General features: G+C 33.2%; 2 protein-coding genes across 2 annotated transcripts in view; one reads left to right on the top strand and one right to left on the bottom strand.

The window, feature by feature from the left end:
* LOC123695038 (homeotic protein proboscipedia) overlaps positions 1 to 17,247 on the top strand; it is a 31,991-nt gene extending 14,744 nt beyond the window's left edge. Inside the window, exons 2-3 of the mRNA XM_045640727.1 lie at positions 14,998 to 15,140; positions 15,259 to 17,247. Of these exons, the coding sequence (XP_045496683.1) occupies positions 14,998 to 15,140; positions 15,259 to 16,644 (1,529 nt within the window). The 3' untranslated portion in view covers positions 16,645 to 17,247. The remainder of the gene's footprint in view (positions 1 to 14,997; positions 15,141 to 15,258) is intronic.
* A 2,518-nt stretch (positions 17,248 to 19,765) lies between these two features.
* LOC123695127 (probable prefoldin subunit 5) lies at positions 19,766 to 21,155 on the bottom strand. Its single transcript, XM_045640861.1, has 3 exons — positions 20,907 to 21,155; positions 20,621 to 20,830; positions 19,766 to 20,464 (listed from the first exon to the last, which is right to left on the bottom strand). The coding sequence occupies exons 1-3, from the start codon at positions 21,006 to 21,008 to the stop codon at positions 20,294 to 20,296; spliced, it is 483 nt and encodes a 160-aa protein (XP_045496817.1). The 5' UTR covers positions 21,009 to 21,155; the 3' UTR covers positions 19,766 to 20,293.
* Between the last annotated feature and the right edge of the window lie 627 nt (positions 21,156 to 21,782).

The following is a 21,782-nucleotide window of genomic DNA, read 5'->3' as shown; positions in this document are numbered from 1 at the left end:
CCGTTATACTTACTGCTCACTACTTTATCAACTATGGTTCTCGCTATTTTACCAAAAATATTCTACGAAAATTATTTTAAAAAGCCCAAAAGCATACTTAGCTTCATTGAAATTTTATTCGAGGGTAGATCTAAGGTCAGTTATCAAATGGGCCCTCCGGCCTGCTGACCCAGGGTCCTCAGATGATGGATAATGGGCCGATACTATCGTGGACTATCGCAGCCGCTGTAAATCATGTTAAGTGTTTCAGAATCCACACCTGAACATGACTTTAAAAGGCCTGTTTTTTAATTTCCATTGTAAAAATCAACATTTTATATTTTGCGTTAATTTTCAGAGATATTTTGGATGTTTTATGTTAGTTAAATAATAACCCTAACGAATAAATCGTCTATGTATAGCTACAAAAATCTTGTTTGACTTTCATTATTTTTAAAATGTCTGAAAAACCTACGTTACAAATCACTTGTAAAATGTAAAGAACATGTTAAATTTTGTAACTTTGCAAATAACATACGTGTACCGTAAGGTATGGAGGCAATAGCATTAAATCTTCCAGCCAGTTTAGAAAGAAATATAAGGTTATGACGTAGGGGTCGAAGGCGGAATATATGCGATTCATTTGTAGGCAATCTCGACAATAAAACGTCAGTCTTTGTGTCGGCTGTCGGCGAGTCGTAATTCTGCCATTTCTTGGAGATAACAAATGAGCGTGCATTACTAGTGGCCTGCTATGTCACTGGCTCACCTTTACTTCATACTTCAAAATATATCTATAGATATGTTAAGGCTAGGGAATTTAAGTAGTTATAAAGGTTTACCGTTAATTCTGTATTTGATCGGATTTGTAGATGTTACTGTAAAAAATATGTGGCTATTATTTTATTGTATTTTCCTATTAAAACATGAAAGTAATCAATAAATAAAAATGTATTTAATGGTCATGAATAGGAACCAAAACCGAGAAAGTACTTTTAATGTAAGCACTGACCGATTCCTGGAACCCCTTAACTGGAACTTGGCGTTGACTGTGCGTTAATTGACATAATTGTCACTAAGAAAACTTTCATTGCACACAACCCTGCCAAGGTCAACGCACCAGATCCAAGCTAACACGGCTGTCTCCAAATCACATGGTCCCTAAAAAACTGGTATCGGATCGCATGATGGGCACATAGGACCCGCCCCGGGCGCCGCTACGACAGGAACAAATGACCACGCATCATAATAAATAAAACAATTTGTTGTTAATTAGATTTCGTGAATTTAATTTTCATGCCAGTAATTGGTCGGTGGGCACAAAGAGCACTCTATCGGTGATGGATGATCGAACGGCGCCTTTTTACTATTTACCTTCGCTTGTAATTAGACGCTTCGGAAGTTTATTTTCATTGCTTATAAACCTATTACTCTGTCTGATATTGTTTCTTCATTTCAATGTCTGATTGTTTTTGGCTGGAGATCAGATAATTTTGTTGTCTGAATCGGTGATTACATTTCAATTTAAATTGGATATAAAATGAAGAATATATATTATTGTATGTCCGCTTTCTGAAAAAAAACTTCAAAATGATAAAATATAACATTCTGCAGAACATATGAATTTTAGTACCTAGTTATTATTGGAAACAAAACGTACCACCATTTTGATAACCTATAAATTACGCAATGAGCTACAAAAAAAATTACCAGTAAAATAGAACGAGAACAGAGAGACAAAAGCAAAGAACAAATCGAGGAACGTTATACCTAAGTATATATTTCACTCGCTACACAGCAAAGGCAAGTAAACTTTAAAAAATAAACGCCAAAAAATCTTCGAAAGTCACGGACGCTTAACTTTCTTCCCCCATTTTATTTTTCGTTCCCTCTTCTACTGCATCTGTCTCGCTTCAACGGGCAACTTTAAATATTTCTATCCCGCTCTAGTTAGCGAATAAGTTACTTTTTTAAACTGCGAGTAAATCGAAGTCGTTCACTGGGCAAAATTAAATGCTGGCACTCGCAGACATAAGCAATAAAAACAAAATATGAAGATGTAAATCAAAAATTATTTTTGTTGATAGAAAAAATTATTTATGGTGGTTTAACTTAACCGTTGGATTAAAGCTCAGAAGTACCTAGGTATAGCATTTCGGATAATGCTGTAGACGCAAATGATGCTCCACTGAGGATTTTATTTCGGAAACAGGAATAATAAAATCGTGTGTGGGGAGTTTTTGCGAGTCATAGTTTTAGATATGAGAGTAGGTACAGTCTGCAAAATACAGAAACTTGTTTCTTTAATTTTGATAATTATAGAGACGGTCAAAAGCAATCTATTAATTCTTATCTTAGTATCATAATTAATTAAGATTATTTTATTTTTCACTTTTATATGCGGTGAATGCGGCACTAATAGACCTACTTGTTTTACGGTTTATTTTGTGCGTCTGTTGTATTCTTGTAATTAAACTTGTTCTCATTAGAACCACTGATCGAACTGTTCGATAATAAGTCGTTATAAAATTTACAAAAAAATAAAACAGTCCACATAGTTCCATCTAAATATATTTTTAATTAAAGCGAAAGTTAGTTACAGTCTATTCATTGTAATTTAAAATATTCGCAATGTTTTTGCCGACCGTACTGCAATGCAAATGAAATGAGCTTCGTCACCGTGTCAGCGGGGTGAACGCAAATTGCAATCATCGAACGGGCACTACTAGGAAATTTTCCTACGTTCACGTGAAATCCACTTCCATTCGTTTCCATTTATTGAACGTTCGGTTTTATAGCAAAAATGCATTATGATTTCGATAATGATACCTTTTTGAATTTTCTTTCTGTCCCGATGGGTTATTTATTTTAGTTTTATCGGCAATTTTCTTATCAAAGACAACACAAGGGGGATTTCTAATTTACTAGTTTAATTTTAGATTCGCATATTGCATACATAATTTAAACTTAAAAAATAGTTACTCACTGTAATATTTAGGTACCTACCTACAAATTTTATTTCGCCGATTAAAATAAATAGTCCTTGTAAACATGAATTTAAAATCTTTAAGGTAAAAATAATAGCCAAATTAATATTTAAAATTAAGATTAAACTTTCGCAACATAAACACAAAAGCGTTGAAACAAAAACCGATGATCCAATGAGGCCCGCTTGATATCGATGAGTGACTTGCAAATACCGCCCTTAGAATATCGTGTTATGGACAACTACCCTTCCCTTCTGTTTGTATAACAAATATTGTCCTTAAATATTTACTCGTGTCACCATCTTCAAGAATTATTACATCAAGACAACGAATATAGTATTCCAACTTGGTTATAACTAACGACTCTATATGTATTATAAGTAATGTTTCTTTGTTTATCAGACGTAATTATCCGGAAGTGGTAGGTATTTACTATTTGCTTTGTTCATGAAAAAATTATTTGGATTTTTACTTACTTTTCTTTACTTTTCATTATAATTATAAAATTTCTAAACTTTTTATACCAAACTTATTGAAATGGTTAGAAACTATGATATATAAAAAAGCTAGATACGTTACCCGCTCTCTATTTTGGCAAGAAAAAACTCAGCTAAGTGCCCGAGTTTCACTTAGTCACGCACCATTCAGCGTCGTGGCTGGACGTTCTTTTTATATTTTAATCGGCAGTTGCATGTATTATGTCTCGTGCGTGAGAGTGAAAGAGAGAACAACTGTATTGGTGATAATGCGTTAGTAAGTAGGTATGTGTTAATTACGCTGTTTTTTAGTGCAATGATGTTGGCGTATGCCGCGTCTACTAGTATAATAGGTCATTGGTTAGAAAGGGATCTTTTCAACCAATATATTTTGTTCCCGCTGCGTGGAAATAAGTGCCATTTATGAGGTCCCGTTCTTTATATTCAAAAGATTTAATAAAATTAATAACGTGCAGAAATTTTAAAAATCAAATTATACGTAACTACCTAATGCTTAAAATGCTTACACATCGAATTAGATAAGTAGCAAAAATCTCTTCTAATACAATACATTATACAAATAAAACTCAACAAAACAAAAAAGCGAACAGTTTATCTCGCAGACACTAACGGGACAACAAAGTTTTCACGACCGCAAAACAGCTAAAACTACCGCATTGCCATAAACAAGAGACCGTGGAAGGAATATTCAAGAGGAAAGTTGTTCTCCACTCAATATGGCAACACTTGCATCTAACGGGCCGAGTTCGGACATCGTGTATCACGATGCATTGTCCCTTAATGAAGCCGGACCCATAAGTTTGATAATAGGCTAAGTTATTGCGGTGTAAGCTCACTTTGATGACCAAAACATTGCTCTAAGTTTCCACTGACCATTATAGAGCGTGATATTGTTGGTTATTTAATTAGTTCATAAATTAGTTACTTTCAAACTATTCTATAATTATGACTTACAAATTCAATACATATAGTTCCATTATAACTGAATCAATAATTTAAAGACAGAGAGTTAATTGTAAATGGAACAAACCATCCTAGATCGTAGAGAATACATGTACCTACACACTTAAACAAAGAAATGTTTTACACAAAAAGATTATTCCCCTGTTTTTTCGGTTGCTACAGAATGTTACAAAAAGTTTCAGAGACTATATCGCCTTCACTACTCAAACTTCAAACGACCCAACTGTGACATGAATCCTATTATTTGCTACAATAAAAAAGTTTCATCTCACTGTTGAAGAATATTAAACCTCAGTAGGTATTATGAATTTCCTCTATAAGGTTTTGTATTTGTTATAGACAGACAATTTGGTCTACTGAAAAACTGTAGAAAGACTAAATGGGTTTTAAAGACCGTGTGGCTGAATTCCTTTAGGTATTCTACAATTCAAAATTCTCTATATTATATTGCTAAGATAATGAGAGGATTAACTTAATACCAATTTACTTAGTAGCAACTAGATATTTATTGGGTCCATGGTAGCAAGAGCAATAAATTCATGACCTTATTTTATGTCAAAGTTCATACATCATCGGTTTCCCACGCTAAAAATAAAATTACATACATATAAATTAGTACATATGTATTGAATAATATCAGTAATATAAAAAACTGCTTGTCATATGTAACAGAACTGTCAAGCCAGTCTGTCGTCGACGCGTCCGACTGCTATCCAACGGATGTGTTGTTTTTAGCTTACATTACACTGAAAACAAATAAAAGGAAATATGCCGATTGATATTTAAATCCTATACAAAAAAGTTGAATGTCCAATGACACTATGAAAATAATGTGAACAAGAGCAAACATACACAGAAAATATTTCAATCTTACTATAAATTTATATAATATTATGTGGAACCACCAGTTTTTGGATGATTAGATGTGTACAAGCCATCGAGATATATGTACTGTACAAGCATATTTTAGCGTAATTGATATGCTTACATTTTAGAAAAAAAACGTTTTTTTTTTCAGTTAATCTGTAGATCAGAATGTGTTTATGTGTGTAATTTTGTGGGACAGTTGCAACTTGGTGTTTATTTAATACATTTAGTTATAAAAATAGTTAATTCATAATTAGAATACCTATGTAAAATTTCATTTTGTCTTTTTCGTTCTTGCTTTTCTAATCGTTGATAGGATATTTAAATGCAGTCTTAAAATAAATATTCAATTCTTCAAAGAGCTCACAATGATATACGTCAATCGACACATCGACGACAGACGCAAAAATAAAATCTAAAAACAAACAGTAGAATATTATAGTTCACACTCGTGTTGACAAAATGCTTAAAATAACACTCTTGTTTCGTCATGTGGAATTCTTAGCTATTTTTTCGGCTCTATATAAACTTTAGTGTTATTATATACTCTATTTTATATAATATTCAATACAAAAGATATATTATAGAAAAATAGATACTTATAAAATAGGAACCTAATACATACTTATATCTTGCCCACGATCTTTGAATTTCAAGAAAATTTTATGCAATATTCATTGAAATATTCATCAAAAAATTAAAATGTGTACGAGGTAGTCATAGTTTCCAGTTTTCATAGCGTCACACGTCCTAAAATTTCCCTGAAAAGGCTCAAATTATGAAATCCAAAAATACAACGCATTCCTACGAACTTCCGTTTAACGGGCAGGACATTGTTTAGGTTGTTTCTTTTAATTTCCACAATATGAATGGAGCTAATGACTCGGCTCTGCGCATACGTCTAACGGTCGGGCTCATTCATCAGAACTGTCAGCGACATCTATTGACAGTTGACTCCTGTGTCACGCCCGCTCGCCGCTAGGCTGACATTTCTTGGTCTGTTACGAATACGGATTTTTTTGTATATCCAAAAATAGGTGATTTAAAAATAACAAGAATAAATAATAGTAAGTAATTTTAGTATTCATAAATAATATTTTACGTAGAGCCGACTTTAATCAATAATTTTACCATTGCATTTATATATTATGTAAGTATTTTATTCATCTAAACAATAACTTCTTCCGTTACATAAAAAAATGTTTTATAACAACCCAATAAGTATGCTACATAAGTATGTAACTAAAAGGATATACTAATAGTAGTTCAGGATACATCGCCCATTTTTGCAAGTGACTACTATCAAGCTGATTTTCCGTTTGTAGCTTTATTTTGATGAGACACCGAATAATTTCGTGTACGAAAGTCTCGATTGTGGTAGCTAACAGAGATAACAAGGATAAAATTTTTTGATTTGATGGTTCTCAAATATTTATTACGCAATTTGTAGGACAATATGTCTGTTGAATTATATAAACATTAATTAAGTGAAAACAAAAAAATCAGCTTGTTAGTAATCATTTATGATGACCTCGTTATCGATACACTTTGGAAAGGGGGACTCTTTGAACCAACCATAGATTTTGTAGGACAAATATTTTTTCGAATAATTTAGGTAATTATCTTGAGATTGAACAAAAAAAAATTCAGTTAGTAATAAATATTTGAGAACCATCAAATCAAAAAATTTTATCCTTATTATCTCTGTTAGCTACCACAATCGAGACTTTCGTACACGAAATTATTGGGCGTCTCATCAAAATAAAGCTACAAACGGAAAATTAGCTTGATAGTAGTCACTTTCAAAAATGGGCGATGTATCCTGAACTATAGGTAATGTACCTATTAGACGTATATCCTTTTAGTTTTATCGATATTCGTCGTTTTTAACTACTTAGCATTACTATACAGCTCTCACACATATTAATAGTCCTTACCAAAACCACGTTACGTCATTAGTAGGTAAGGAAGTCGGAAAATTATTCATCTTTTGAACCCTTCGTCGGCAACAAACATAATAGTTACCGATAAGAATGTTAAAGAAAAATAAACCATTATAATATCATCAGTCATGGCTACCCCGCGGTGGGCAGGTCAGCGGCTGAGAAAAAAACCTTACAATTCTGAGTCGAATTCAAATGAAGAATGATTCATTTATGAAAATAAAATGACAGATTGAATGGATGTGGCAACACAATGGTGACGGCGGCTACTGTGGCCAGCGCTTTGTGCCACGTGCTAGCGGCGAGCGGCGAGCGGCGAGCGCCTCCTGGGATTTGGTACTTTAATGAATCATTGTACCTGCGTTTTTAATCTGTATGCATATAATCCTTGCGTATTATAACCAAAGAACATGTTTCTAAATAACTTTAATTAAAAATATCGAGCGCGAAAGATTTTCATTCAAAACGCCTTATAGGTATTTATAAACCTGAAAACTTTCATTTTCACTGTTTATCAATTTTGCTCTTAAATCACTCCTAATACATCATTGAAAAAATCATTGATCTTCACAGTAAGTAAAATACACATAATCTTCTACAAACTTATTAATAATAAACGAAGTGTTTACATACCTCATAAAAACGACATAAAATATGTTCGACATTTAAGCGTTTGACCTTATCTCGTAAAAATGGCAATTACTTGCTACCCCAGAGTGAGTCCGCGAGTTAGTGAACTCCAAACACTAAGAAAGAAGGAACGGGCAATGAAATTAAAAATATGTCTTAAGGGCAATTAGCTTTAACTTTTACAGTAAGTGCCCTATCTGCTCGCCGCACCCTCGCGCTTTTCAATTGTGGGGAACGGCCAGCTTTTCAGTTTGAGTGAATTTTATGGACTCCATTCGCGTTTTACAAGACTTCACTTAACCCTACTCATTTACTTATTAAAATAAAATCATTATGTGCTCCTTAAAGACGAACATTATGACCATTAATAGCTAGCTTAGCTCTACCTTGCATATTTAAAGGCTTTATTTTAAGAATTACAAAGGGTAACTGCAACAACAGATTGGTTAGAATAACAGATATCCCAGTCACGATGAACAAAACATAAGTGGTCGACAACTGAGGGTGGAATTAGGTAAAAATTCTTAGCTGGTAGCGCATTGACGGAGTGTTTAACAATAAATTTCCATTTATAAAGCCGCAAGCGGCGCGGGGGAGCAGCTTCCGACACTTTTTTCCTTTATTTCCTTGAGGCCGGGGTACCACCCCACCATCGCCGAATTAAAACGTTCGCCAGTTTTATTCATGTAATTACGAGTCATGTTTGAATTTATTGTGCACTTTTGATTTTTTTTTCAATCTTTGTTTTCCAAAAGATTTGGTGCAGTCTGCAAAACTTGAACTCAAATCCAATTCGAACTGAAATCGTAAGAAGTAAGAAAAAGATGTACCTACCTATATATTTCTTCACTCTATGCTTCTAAGAACAACGATGCAAATGGTTGTTTATTTACGTCTAACATATCCGAAGTTTTAAATTATTAACACTCCTGAAAAAGGTTCATGTTTACCTACCTATCTAAATATCAAGCTCTAAGTTAAGTAAGGCGAATTTTGTAAAGAAATTATCATTAATTATAGGTAAACAAAGTCTTTATCTAGACAACATTTATTTCTAAGGTAATTAAATTTTAATTTTAATTAAACCACTGCATTAGGAGGCCTAGTAAATATTCGAGAAAATATTGGCGGGATAATAATTAAAAGAAGCGATAATGTCCCCAGCGCGGTGAAAAACGACCACACCATCCTTTTTATTTGATAAATACAATTTATTCCCCAACGCCCTGCCTTCTTCGCTTCTTTGTGACTTTTAAATTCCTATAAACGATTCCTTTGTTACAATTTGTTTGCTTTTAACGGGAGAAATTGGAACAATGACTATCGAAACTTCGTAACTATTGTTTATCATCGATTCTGTAGGGAATTATTTTTAGATTAGTTGATTTATTATAAAGAACTATCTTATAAATCAGATTCATTGCCTTAAAAGAAGTACTAAGAACAAACACCCTTAAGAACTTATCGATACCTAAAGTTCACAACATAACAAATTATTGTCTGGTCATTTAGGAAGTCAATACCTACAACGCTATACGTGTAAACATGCATGATAGGTTAGCAAGTAAACATGATAGATTCATTAGGTTTAGCAAGTAATTTAGCAAGTACCTAAACATGATAGATTCATTAGGTTATTTTCTAAATATTTTTATTTACATATTCTCGTTTGTATTGTCCAAAGCCAGCACAAGTGCAAAGCGACATTTTGTTTTATAGTACATCTATCGTGGTTTATCACCCATTATAAGGATAATATTTTTAGATTCACACATTTATTTAAATCTCACACACATTTATTCGTTTAGAACGAATTTTGAGTAAGCTTTATTCGAAGATTTTTCGACGTTATAATTCCTAGCGTATAGGAACTAACTAATTTAAATACACAAAACCTTTCTTACTTCTTAATCTAGTACAAATAAATACGTGATATCTATTATCTTCATATTTCGCATAAACTATTAACATTCCCACCCCACGAGATCGTAATCAGGGCGACTTTACTGCGCACTAAATATTCTCCGAGCGACAATTGCGATTATGAAAAGTGCACCGTTATTTATGTCCTGGGCCGTTTATTTTTTGTCGCCCCTTTCAAGGGCAATTAAATACCGCCAGACTTAAGCACTTAGCATATTCTAAGAGTCGCGTCTTTATTATCAACCCCTTCAAAAATGGCACGGATTCCTATAAATTTTATGAAGGTGGAGAGATATTGTTTTGGTTTAGAAAAGAAAGAAAACCAGGTAAATAAAAGAAATTTGATGATATAAGACAATTCGTCATTGTAAGTGTCTACCTACATGTAGCAGTAGAAGAATATCTATTCTTAATATCTATGCATCCAAAATAAAAAACTCTTAAATAGATACAATATTCCATCGTTCAATAAATCTCCAATATATCTACACCAATAAAAGCAATCACAATTAAATCAGTAATCTCCGGACCCGTGGTTAAAACAAACAATTTTCCCCAAACAAACAATACATTTAGTGAAATGATACTTCGAATAATGAAATTTCCTCGTCTCCCGTAGGTATCGAAGCGTCTCCCGGGACGACCTGTCAAACTGTTACGAACTTGCACCGTCTGCGCGACAACTTATAATAACCTGCTGTATCACCCAAATGGATTTGGGATCTATTGTGCGTTCCGCTTAATGTTAACAAACTGTTAAAACATTATCATATTTTAGTTGCCGCCCGCTTTAGAGAATTTTAAAGATGCGATATCGTGAATTTTCTATTATATTAATCAATAGAATTAGGGAAACATTGCATAGAAAACGTAGGTACAATATTTTCCAAAATCTAAAGCATGTGATGCGAAATCTAAGAATAGGTACAGAATCAATCAGTAAACTTCTTTTAAATGATATAACGAAACCTCTACTCGACACCTCTATGAAATTATCTTCTTCTAACTACTTTCATTGTAAGTTATGGTGAGCGCTCTAAACATTTTCAAATCTCAATTGCAACTTCAGCTCCGATATTATCAAGCATCTGGAGCGCAGTCAGACCCTACACCGGCGAAATTGAACGTCTTAGATCTGTCTCCTCGTAATCCACGCTTATAATTGATGCCACAATGTCAAGTCGGATCCAGCCCGCTACAGATAATCGGAAAAATACAAATCCGACACGCAATGATCGATCGAAATACTGACAAGTCTTTAATTGAGAGATAAAACCTTATAACTTATAGACATGGGACAAATAAAGAAACTCTAAACAAATAATATTCTTGGATGTGGTATTTGGAATTAATAAAGACTTCATTTATTCTTAAAATTCATAACGGAGTAGGCATACCTACTTATGAGGGACATTTTAATATACATTTCACACGTTCCTTATTTTTCATAGTAAAAAATATATTTCACGTCGCTAACATTGAATTTTTACATTTATGCCTTTCACACCTCATAAGGTAATATTTCTTCTGGAAAGCTCCCTTCCTTACAAAACTTTTCTGTTGCAGTAACATACAAAATAAATGTTTGGTGCTTTATCAAATGGGAGTCAGAATATGACACCAGACTTATGTTATTGTTACACCGGCTCTATTTATAATTTTAACAGACATTAAACTTTGCTGGACCGATCATTAAAGCACCATTAGTACATCTTTTGTAATTAATAATATCAAACGCATTAACGCTGTATCTCTTTTGTTTTTTTTTTTCAGACAATCCAATTCCCTTTATTCAAAATTGTGTGAGTGTTGCACACTAAAACTATATTTAATTTCTTGTGTTTGTTCAATGATTCTAATCTCTCACCAATTGGGACAACCAAAAAACATCACATGCAGTAAAATAAACACGGAAAGGGCCGTAGCATTTGAGAAAATCAATTAGGTATCCGTAATTTCAAACCCTCTACCATATGCTCCTAAACCCGACACAAATAATGTGACCACGGCATTTAGTCGGCAGGGCATCGAACGTTCTCTAATGGCATCCAACCGCCAACTGGCCACCACATTAATCCTTTCGGCTGTTGATTAATTATTCAAACTTGCCCCTAGGGCCCGTTCTCAGCACATATTCTTTGCAAATTGTTTACAACTACGAACTTTATTAAGTGCCATTTACACTTACGACAGTTAAAATTAATATTATAACATTTATTGTTCTGAATGCGCTCATTGTTTCGTCAGTCATTACGTACTTGCTGTAAATTCGACAATGGATATTAAATGTAATGAATTACTGTTTTTATTTAATGGTGTTTAATTTAAACAGCCGACTTTAAATAAATATCAAGCATTATTCAAATTTGAAAGTAATTTATGTGTTTCTTGTCTTCATGTAGACACTGTGAAAACGTAGTCAGATACAGTTTCGATGTACACACTTCTTACACAAATATTAGGTTATAACGTATAAGTATTCCGTATTAATGTAGAACTAGTCCGGAAAACGTTAGTCGAATTTTTTTTTTTAATTAAGCTTTCCTTCATACATTGTTCTCATTTAATATCTCCACGTCAGCACATAATTCAATAAAGGTTACACGATATTATCAAATGAAGTGCGGACGTAACACCTAGAGATGCAGTGACCCTTAATTCGCAGTAAATCTTCCGTTCAGCCCGCTCTCAGCAAGGGTCACAGCGTAACATCATTTATTACCCACTTGTTTTACATGACAACAAGCTATTTGGATGGAAACATTTGTATTATTGTAATAGAATACAATGGTGATCATACTTCATATTACATTTTGAAAGATTCGATTTTTTAACATTGTGGGTAGGTAGGTACGGTAAATGTTGTTCAATTCTTGTAAATACATTTTTGAAGAAACTAATGTTAGGTTTAAACCTATAATTTATTAAGCTGTATTAAGAATATAATACAATTTATTACAGAATCAGTTTTTCTAATTTAGTAAACCAAATTCTATGAACATGCGTAACGAATTGTTGATTTCGTATGAAATTTCGTGGAAACGGTTGTTTTGCACGGGTCATCCAACGGCATCTCAGTCAATGTTAAACGCAATAACATATTGTAATTATTCTTCTACTTTACCATTGAATTTCTGTGAATTGGATGATATAATCTTACCTACCTATTGCACTAATTTCTTCAATTATCGAAAGACTTTTTTGTTATGATATGTAGTTACGTAACGCAAACTGAACCACTTATTTTAAAAATTCTTACCACTAGGAAACTACAGCTTTATCGAATTACATAGGCAATATTTTACCTATATTGCTATCCCGGATCAAACCTGGCAACCCAAGACGTGCGGCCAGTAATTAAAACATAATAGGTACAATATGCAAAAACAAAATAAACTTAAATCATACAAACACTTCTAACTTGTATAAAAACATTCGCCGCCAATTTATCGACATCCGTAAATCTATAAAGTTCAGCGACACGGAAGTGGGGACATCCCCATAATGTTCACATTATGCGCACCTCCACTCGCATAATACCATCCATTATTAGCAAAAACTTGCCACGCTCTCGAATTTCTCAAATTTGGACAGTCATACTGAGAAGCGCTGTACGTTATTCATGTTCCCATGGCAGAAATATGTATGATCAATATAATATCAATACAATATGTATGATCAATAAATTGTATTCTGTTTGAGTATTTCCTTTGATGATCAAATTATTTTATTTCCCGTTGTTACTTTTATTAGTCTTACCAAACTTAATACAAATATTTCGATAAATTACAACAATTTCTTCTTGATCATATTCAATAGAAATATCTAATCGTAAAAAGTTGTATACTCAAATCTTTTATAGTTACTTTTCCACTTTCCTTGTATCCGCTCTACCTAGTTTTAAACCACCTATTTGTTATTAGTACGGATTTATTTAAAATACATTTTCGAAATATACAACGCAGTATACAGTAGGAACCTAAGTTCAATATATAAGTATTAATAAAATTTCTATTCAAATCAAATCTAAAATAACATCATAATATTATAATACAATAGGCAGAATTTTGCATGCGATTGTACCTACTATAAGCTACTGCTTTTCTCATAATTATTATTCTAGGAGCTGACCAAGGGCTATCATGTTTCAAGTCCAGTTAACTGATAATTTGCTAACTACTTATACCAACTGTAAAGTTCTTTAGGATAAAATATAGGTATCGCAAGTATAGGTACGCGTTAAATTATTATTTACATACAAACTTTGCTGCTTGGTCGACAAAAATAACTTGCATATAGCGAAATAACAACGAAACAATATTTTTAAAGGGGGCGTACGTCCCTACCATATACATATTTAATAAATACGTACCTACAATGTTTTAATATAAACGGAGCTAAAACCAACATGCGGAAACAACGGAGTAACGTTTGATTGACAGCTGCCCCTGTCCAATAGAACATGCGCTAGTTGACGAAAACGTCATTCGAGAACCACCCAGGACAAAGTTACACGCGAAACTCAAACCGACTATAATAGTCCCTAATTCCACGCAGTTAAGATAGTATCCCAAATTATGATGCGAATACCTACACACGCGCGGTGGAATCGTCACGCGAACGCGATCGCCCCATTATTCGCCGCCCTTTGTAATTTGAATTTCGAATTCCAATTCGTATTTGTGGTAAAAAGAACAGTTTCGACACAATGGCGTCAAGGGCGGTGCTCTGACATGCGATCAAGTTATTACATTAAAGGAACCCGTGCTTATAAGTTATAACCCTGTAACATTTCCAAGAACACAATAATTTTATACAGCGTATACATGACATCATTGAAAAATGATACTTACGAGTACAGAAAATTTCGACGGTATTTTAACCCTGCAAAACAGGGTGCAATTAAAGCCTGAAAAACTTACATTTGCAGCAGGAATTTACACTACTTTATGGCATCGTTTTAATATTTTTCATAATAAAACCAATATTTTTTTTATACAAACATCTTAATATATATAAATCTCGTGTCACAATGTTTGTCCTCAATGGACTCCTAAACCACTTAACCGATTATAATAAAATTCGCACACCATGTGGAGTTCGTTCCAACTTGAGAGATAGGATAGTTTAAATCTCAAATCTTAGAGAAAGCGGGCAAAGCCGCGGGCGGTAAGCTAGTATTTATATAGTTTTATTCTTTTATTTCAGAAAATGGACTTCCACGGAGATTGCGAACAGCATACACAAACACACAGCTATTGGAGCTAGAGAAAGAATTTCACTTTAATAAATATCTATGCAGACCTAGGAGAATCGAAATTGCGGCGTCTCTCGACCTCACAGAGCGACAGGTAATAAAATATTTTTTTGCATACATATTACATACTAACTACGTAGGTACTTATCTACATATAAATGAAAAAATGTGTAATTAAAGATTTATTTTAATATAATGTCTTATAATTGCAGGTAAAGGTGTGGTTCCAAAACAGACGCATGAAACATAAACGTCAAACACTAAGTAAAAGTGAAGACGGCGATGACAAAGACTCGACAACTTCAGAGGGAGGCAAGAGTAAAACAGGGCTTGATAAATTCACTGATGATGATGGACCACTGTCAGGGAAGAAAAGTTGTCAAGGTTGCGAATTACCTCCGGGCGCCTTGTGCTCCCCAACTGAAGATATACCCGAATTATCATCGCGTACACGAAACAATAATACACCCAGTGCAACTAACAACAATAGTTTTGCAAGCGACGGAGCGTCTAGCGTCGCCTCATCATCATCGCTTGATAAGCTAGCTGAAGAAGATTCGAGGGATTCACATCCACCAAACATTTCTGCTCCTCGTAACTTAGCAAAACGTATCAAACAAGAAGCAAGGAAACGGTCACCATCACTTGATACAATTGGCTGCAAAGTTTCACCATCTTCCTCTAAAGATGGACTGATTGGCATCGGTGGGTTAACGGATGCAGGAAAGTTTTCTTCTGTTAACCTTACTCCTTCTTCGACACCAGGAACTCCATCCAGCATGCATCAAAGTCCCCTCGGTCATTATGCGCGACCTTCTCCCCCTAATGTTCCTCCCGGTCCACCGCATCAAGCAGTTCCAAATGCAATACCACCATACGTTATTAGAGGTAACGCTCCTCCTGGACAATTTGTACCTCATCCTGATTTCCGCATGGACAGCAAACAGTTTGTAGGTAAATTAGCACAATATCCCCAGGGATCCAGATCCTACGAAGGCTACACTGCAGGGTTACAGGGCAATGATCAACACACCTACTCTAGAAACCATCAAAGTGTAAGAACAGACGGCTCCCCATCCGCGCGGTCTACTAATGGAATAGCGACAAGGCAAACATACCCGCACGAAATGTATCAAAATTATAGTTACTCTAACTACGCAAAAGATCAAGCTGGATATGGACATCCTGGATATGACCAGGCACAAGGTTACTCAAGTGAACACATGGCTTACGCTAACAGCCATTACGGATACCATTATCATGAGGGTGGGCCGAATGAGCACAGCTACTATGCAAGTGATGGACAGAAACCTGCCCATGGTGCGGAATACGCAAAAGGTTCCTACTACGACGGAGCTGCATATAGCGGCCAAAGCAGCGGTGCTACAGCAAGCACTTATGCCGGAACTCAAACAAGCGGCGAAACATACGCTGGCAACAGCGATTGTAATGACAGTTACAGCTCTTTTCAACAATTTTACGAGGCATCACACGCTGCGCCTACAGGTGCTGCAGGTGATAATTCTAATTCCTCATCAGACTTCCACTTCCTTTCTAACCTCGCTAATGATTTTGCTCCTGAGTATTACACCATTTGAGATAAGGATTTCGCCGAACAGGCGGGTAACCTTTTTGTATAGAATAAACCCAATAACATCTACCAATGTTTGCAACATTAACCAGAATATCAGAAATGGAAACGGACGTTATTTCTGATGAATAAATTAAATTTTTAAACATCGCCTAAGGCGTTAGTTCTTGGTATCGCCTATAATTTATATAAAAGTAACAGATACGACTTACATAATAAGTAATCATGTATTAAATTGTAAATACCTACACATATTTACTTCTAGTGTTTAATTGATATACATAGTTAAATATTTTACATCCACAATAATACAGGATAATGATTTATTTATATTCGAATATGATTCATAAATAGCTATATGATCTCAAAAACATTACTCAATTTATAGTAATTATACTAAATATAAAGCCCGCTTCATTGTTAATATAACATTTTCCATTACTTTGTAGTCGTCTGAAAAACCCAGGAAGACTACAATTTCATACAAATATTGCAAGTTATGCATTGTGCGGCCGTAACATTGTAAATTTGTTAATAATGAATTTAAAATATTAAAATTAATGTTCACATGTTCACGTTTAACAAGAATTAAACTTCTTTATTATAATATTATAATTTACGACACTAAGATAGTATTGTTTATGAAATTAAGGAATAGTCGTTGCCTTATTTAGTTTAATATTTTTTCGTGACTGTAAGACATTGTAGATATTAGTAATTACATAGATTAATTAAACAGTGTATTGTAGATATCAGTGCTATCATTTTGGCCTATTAAAAAATAAATCATTTGGTGTCGCATCCTGTTTTTCTTTCCCAATTATAAACCTTATAATAATAACAAATAAAGTGATTCCTTTCTATAATTTCAAATAAGGTGTAACCATATTACCTCAGAATTCAGATACATAATATGATATGCAATTAGTTCAGGATCCATCGCCCATTTTTGCTATCAAGCTAATTTTCCGTGAGTAGCTTCATTTTGATGAGACGCCCAATAATTTCCTGTACGAAACTCTCGATTGTGGTAGCTATAAGCTTACACAGGTAACAAGGATAATTTTTTTTGATTTGATGGTTCTCAAATATTTATTACGCAATTTGTAGGACATTATGTATGTTGAATTATTTAAATATTAACTAAGTGAAAACAAAAAAATCAGCTGGTTAGTAATCATTTATGATGAACTTGTTATCGATACACATTGGAAAGAGGGGACTCTTTGATCAAACCATAGATTTTGTAGGACAAATATTTTTTCGAATAATTTAGATAATTATTTTGAGAATTTGAACAAAAAAAAAATTCAGTTAGTAATAAATATTTGAGAACCATCAAATCAAAAAATTTTATCCTTGTTACCTCTGTCATTTTAGTATAGTTGGGTTTTTGATATACTGTTTCTCTTGCTATTTCGGTTAGAGTCCGGGCTGTCTGGCTGGCCTTAGTGGTTGCGTTTATTAGTGCGCATCTTATCTGCACAGGAAAATATCCTTAATTTAAAGTCATTTTTTAACGCGTAATTTTTAATCTTTTGCCTTTAGATAGATCCATCAGACATAATTTTTTTACTGCAAGACGTTTTTTTCGTTGTAAAATAGGTGCCATACGCAATTTTTATTTCAAAATAACTAAAATGTCATCGAAATAAGTGAAATTATAATAAAATAACATGAGTCCGCTTAAAAGGTAAGTAATAACTTTATTATTTATATTATATTATCCTTTTTTAATACTTATATTGAATAATTAGTAAACTAATATTTTTAATAGATGGTTTCATATTTATTACACTTTTGGGTATAAATATGAATTTGATGATATTTGTATTTTCTAGTGTTTGATTTTACGCGAGTATTATACATTTTGAAATTAAAGACTTGAGAAAATAATACAATGAATAAATCGCGTTTAAAATCCGTTAAAAAGTCCTTAATTTCTTGATGAAATTTGGTTTTTATCAAGTTTACATTAACGTCCTATTTGAGGTTCGTTGGGAAATAGGAGGCGATATGGTAGATTGTTGCAAAAAAAACGGTAAATAGTAAAATGAATATTATATATAGTATAAGTAACACAGTGATTACTTATCCTTCACTGGGACTCATGTTGATGGAATTTCACTTATTTCGATGATATTTTAATTATTTTGAAATAAAAATTGCGTCTGGCACCTATTTAACAACGAAAAAAACGTCTTGCAATAAAAAATGTATGTCTAATGGATCTATCTAAAGGCAAAAGATTAAAAATTACGCGTTAAAAAATGACTTTAAATTAAGGATATTTTCCTGTGCAGATAAGATGCGCACTATTAAACGCAACCACTGCGGCCAGCCAGACAGCCCGGACTGTAACCGAAATAGCAAGAGGAACAGCATATCAAAGAACCAACTATACTAAAATGCTCACTTGTCAACGTTGCTACCTCCTAGAATATTTTATTTCTTTACATGATATGTCGTTAAAACTCTTTAGTCCACGCAAATGAAGTTGTAGTTAATATTATCTACTTCTAAGCAGCATGTCTTGTAGCCTTGCTTGTAGCATACATTTGTCTACATATGATACAATGCGAAAGTACCTAATTCTGTCTGTCTGTTACTCAATCACGCCTTAACTACTGAACCAATTTGCATGAAATTTGGTATAGACATATTTTGATACCCGAGAAAGGACATAGGAATACCCCGGGAAATAGGATAGGTTTTAATCCGGAAATCCCACGGAAACCTTTTCCTTTGAGTGCGCGGTCGAAGCTGCGGGTGGAAACTAGTAAGTTCATAAAGTAGTGAAACCTATCATAACAAAACAATGATTCAAAAACAACAAAAATCAAAGACTGGGCATGATGAAGTGCCATTTTACCATTTTAGTAAGGCGAGATATATCATCATAATGATATTACGCGCTATTGTATGTAGGATATTTCAACATTCAACATTTATTCTTTATGCATTTATGTATTATAGAGCAAAATTGTGGAATAAATATTAATAAATAATAAAATGATCTTAAATTGTAATAGGATAATAAATAAATGAGCCTTACATACCTTCTTACGAAACATTACAGGTTTAGGGATACAAAACAATAAAAATGGATTTATAACAAAAAATCAGTATACAATTTAAAAATTTATTCTTTAGTAAGCAAAACATTTTAAAATTATAATACCTGAATTCAACAGGAAATGTTGTTAATTGTTGCAGTTAAAACACAGTAATTTAAAATCAATTTATAATCTTAAGAAGACACAATATGCATTGAATAATTTTACAAAATTTTTATCAATAATTCTGTAAAATACTTTTGCAAGTTAAACATAAAAATTCAAAGCAAATTAAGACAGTATTAATAAATAAAGAAGATTATATATGCATGCAACATAGGTACTCATTTTTTTAGATGTTTAAAATCTCATATTGTAAATTACAAATTGAATACTCCTAAAGTCCATACATCTAACCGCACTATAGGAAAGGACATTTCAATGTTTTGGTGAATTGAACCTGCATTTCATATAACTTATAGCTTTTTATAAACCTGTCTATTTTTAGCGTGGTGAATTGATAAAATCAACTGCTAAATAGTGTATAGAAATATACATAATACAAACTAGTGAGGGATAATATGTTATTAAAACACTATGTTATGTCAATGACTTTTGTGCCTGAGCCTGCGCCTGTATTTTCATTTCCATCATCATAACTATTGCTTCCCGAACTTTGGACTTCTCAATTCCCATTACTTGAATTTTTTCCATTTGCTCCGTTACAAACTTTACTTTCCTCTTAAAATAGTCTTTGGCACCTTCAATGTCCTGAAATTAAATACATTTAAGTTATAAATTTGTAACTATACAGGGCAAGGACTTATGGCATTTATGAATTTCATGTAACAATATCAAAGTAACTGTACCAAATATATGTACAAATGAATGGTGTGAAATGACATAATATATGAAAGAATATATTACCTTTTGTGCATAATAACCCGTTCCAATATCAATTATAACATTCTGTGTATCAGCTAAAATTCCAGGCACATACATTGAGCCAGTAAGAGGGACAAGGATCGTTTCGCCTTTCGTTGTTGGCTTGATTTTATCAACACTCTCACCAGATTCTACAAACTTACGCTGAGCAATTTTTAGAGTATGTAATGAATCTTGGAAAACAGTCAGCTCCTGTAATCATACATTTTCATAATTTTATGAACATTTAAAACATAAAAACACATTTTTAAGGCTGTCAAAGGCTTACTTGATCTAATTGTTGTTTCAGTTGAGCCAACTGGTGCAAATTTAACTTCGATAAATCGATTTGATGCATTCCAGGAGCTGGGGCCGTGGATACCGTAGCCATTTTGTATGAAAATTATTGCTTTGTAAAATCTATAAAAGATTTGTGACAATTTCTTATTAAAATAATTCAATATTCTTGATTCATATTTTGTAACCTCAACCACACCGCTTATCTGACACAAGCTGGCAACTGCTAAATGACAATCAAAAATCGAGGTTGACATTTGACAACGGACAGATGACAGCTGTATTTTGGTCCTTTCCACCTAAGATGATTTCTGTGACACATCGATTTTTGACACGTGAAGAGATGTCTGTACTGAAATCATATCAATTGTTTTCGATAATCGATAATATTTTATATGGAAATGAAATCGATTTGAATAATGTACCAAAATTAGTTTTTTCGGCATTTCGCCATCAATTAACTAAGGAAACTTAGCAAACAACAGCAACAAAAAGTCAACAATAACAATAAGTAACAATAGCAGAATACCACGGAAAGTATCAATATAAAAATACAACTTGTATACAAGGCTGACGCACTCCTACAGACGATTGACTCGATTGACAAACGATCTTAAGATGGGCGCCGATTATATGATTTTCCAACTCTATGATTTTTCAACGATCCATTTCATGTACACGAGTTGCGTAGGTATTATATTTTTGTGTTATTTTATTTTATTTTTCATTATATTAAACTAAACAATACTGTTTTTGATTTATAAGCTTAAGATGTCTCATTTTTATATTTTTGGTAATAATGCCGCCATAAAATAAAAATATTATGCACTAAAATCATTTTGGCGTTTTAAACATAAAATACGTAATT

Source organism: Colias croceus, chromosome 10, assembly GCF_905220415.1.
Source record: "Colias croceus chromosome 10, ilColCroc2.1".
NCBI lineage: Eukaryota > Metazoa > Arthropoda > Insecta > Lepidoptera > Pieridae > Colias > Colias croceus.
Note: the sequence above shows the minus strand (reverse complement) of the source record. Positions and strands in the feature narration are given on the sequence as shown.

What these genes read in the sequence shown, in the direction of transcription:
- LOC123695127 (XM_045640861.1), bottom strand. Translation starts at nt 21,008, where the DNA reads ATGGCTACGGTATCCACGGCCCCAGCTCCTGGAATGCATCAAATCGAT. An exon ending in TGAAACAACAATTAGATCAA is followed by an intron (nt 20,831 to 20,906) that starts GTAAGCCTTTGA and finishes GTATGATTACAG; the next exon opens with GAGCTGACTGTTTTCCAAGA. An exon ending in CGGGTTATTATGCACAAAAG is followed by an intron (nt 20,465 to 20,620) that starts GTAATATATTCT and finishes ATTTAATTTCAG; the next exon opens with GACATTGAAGGTGCCAAAGA.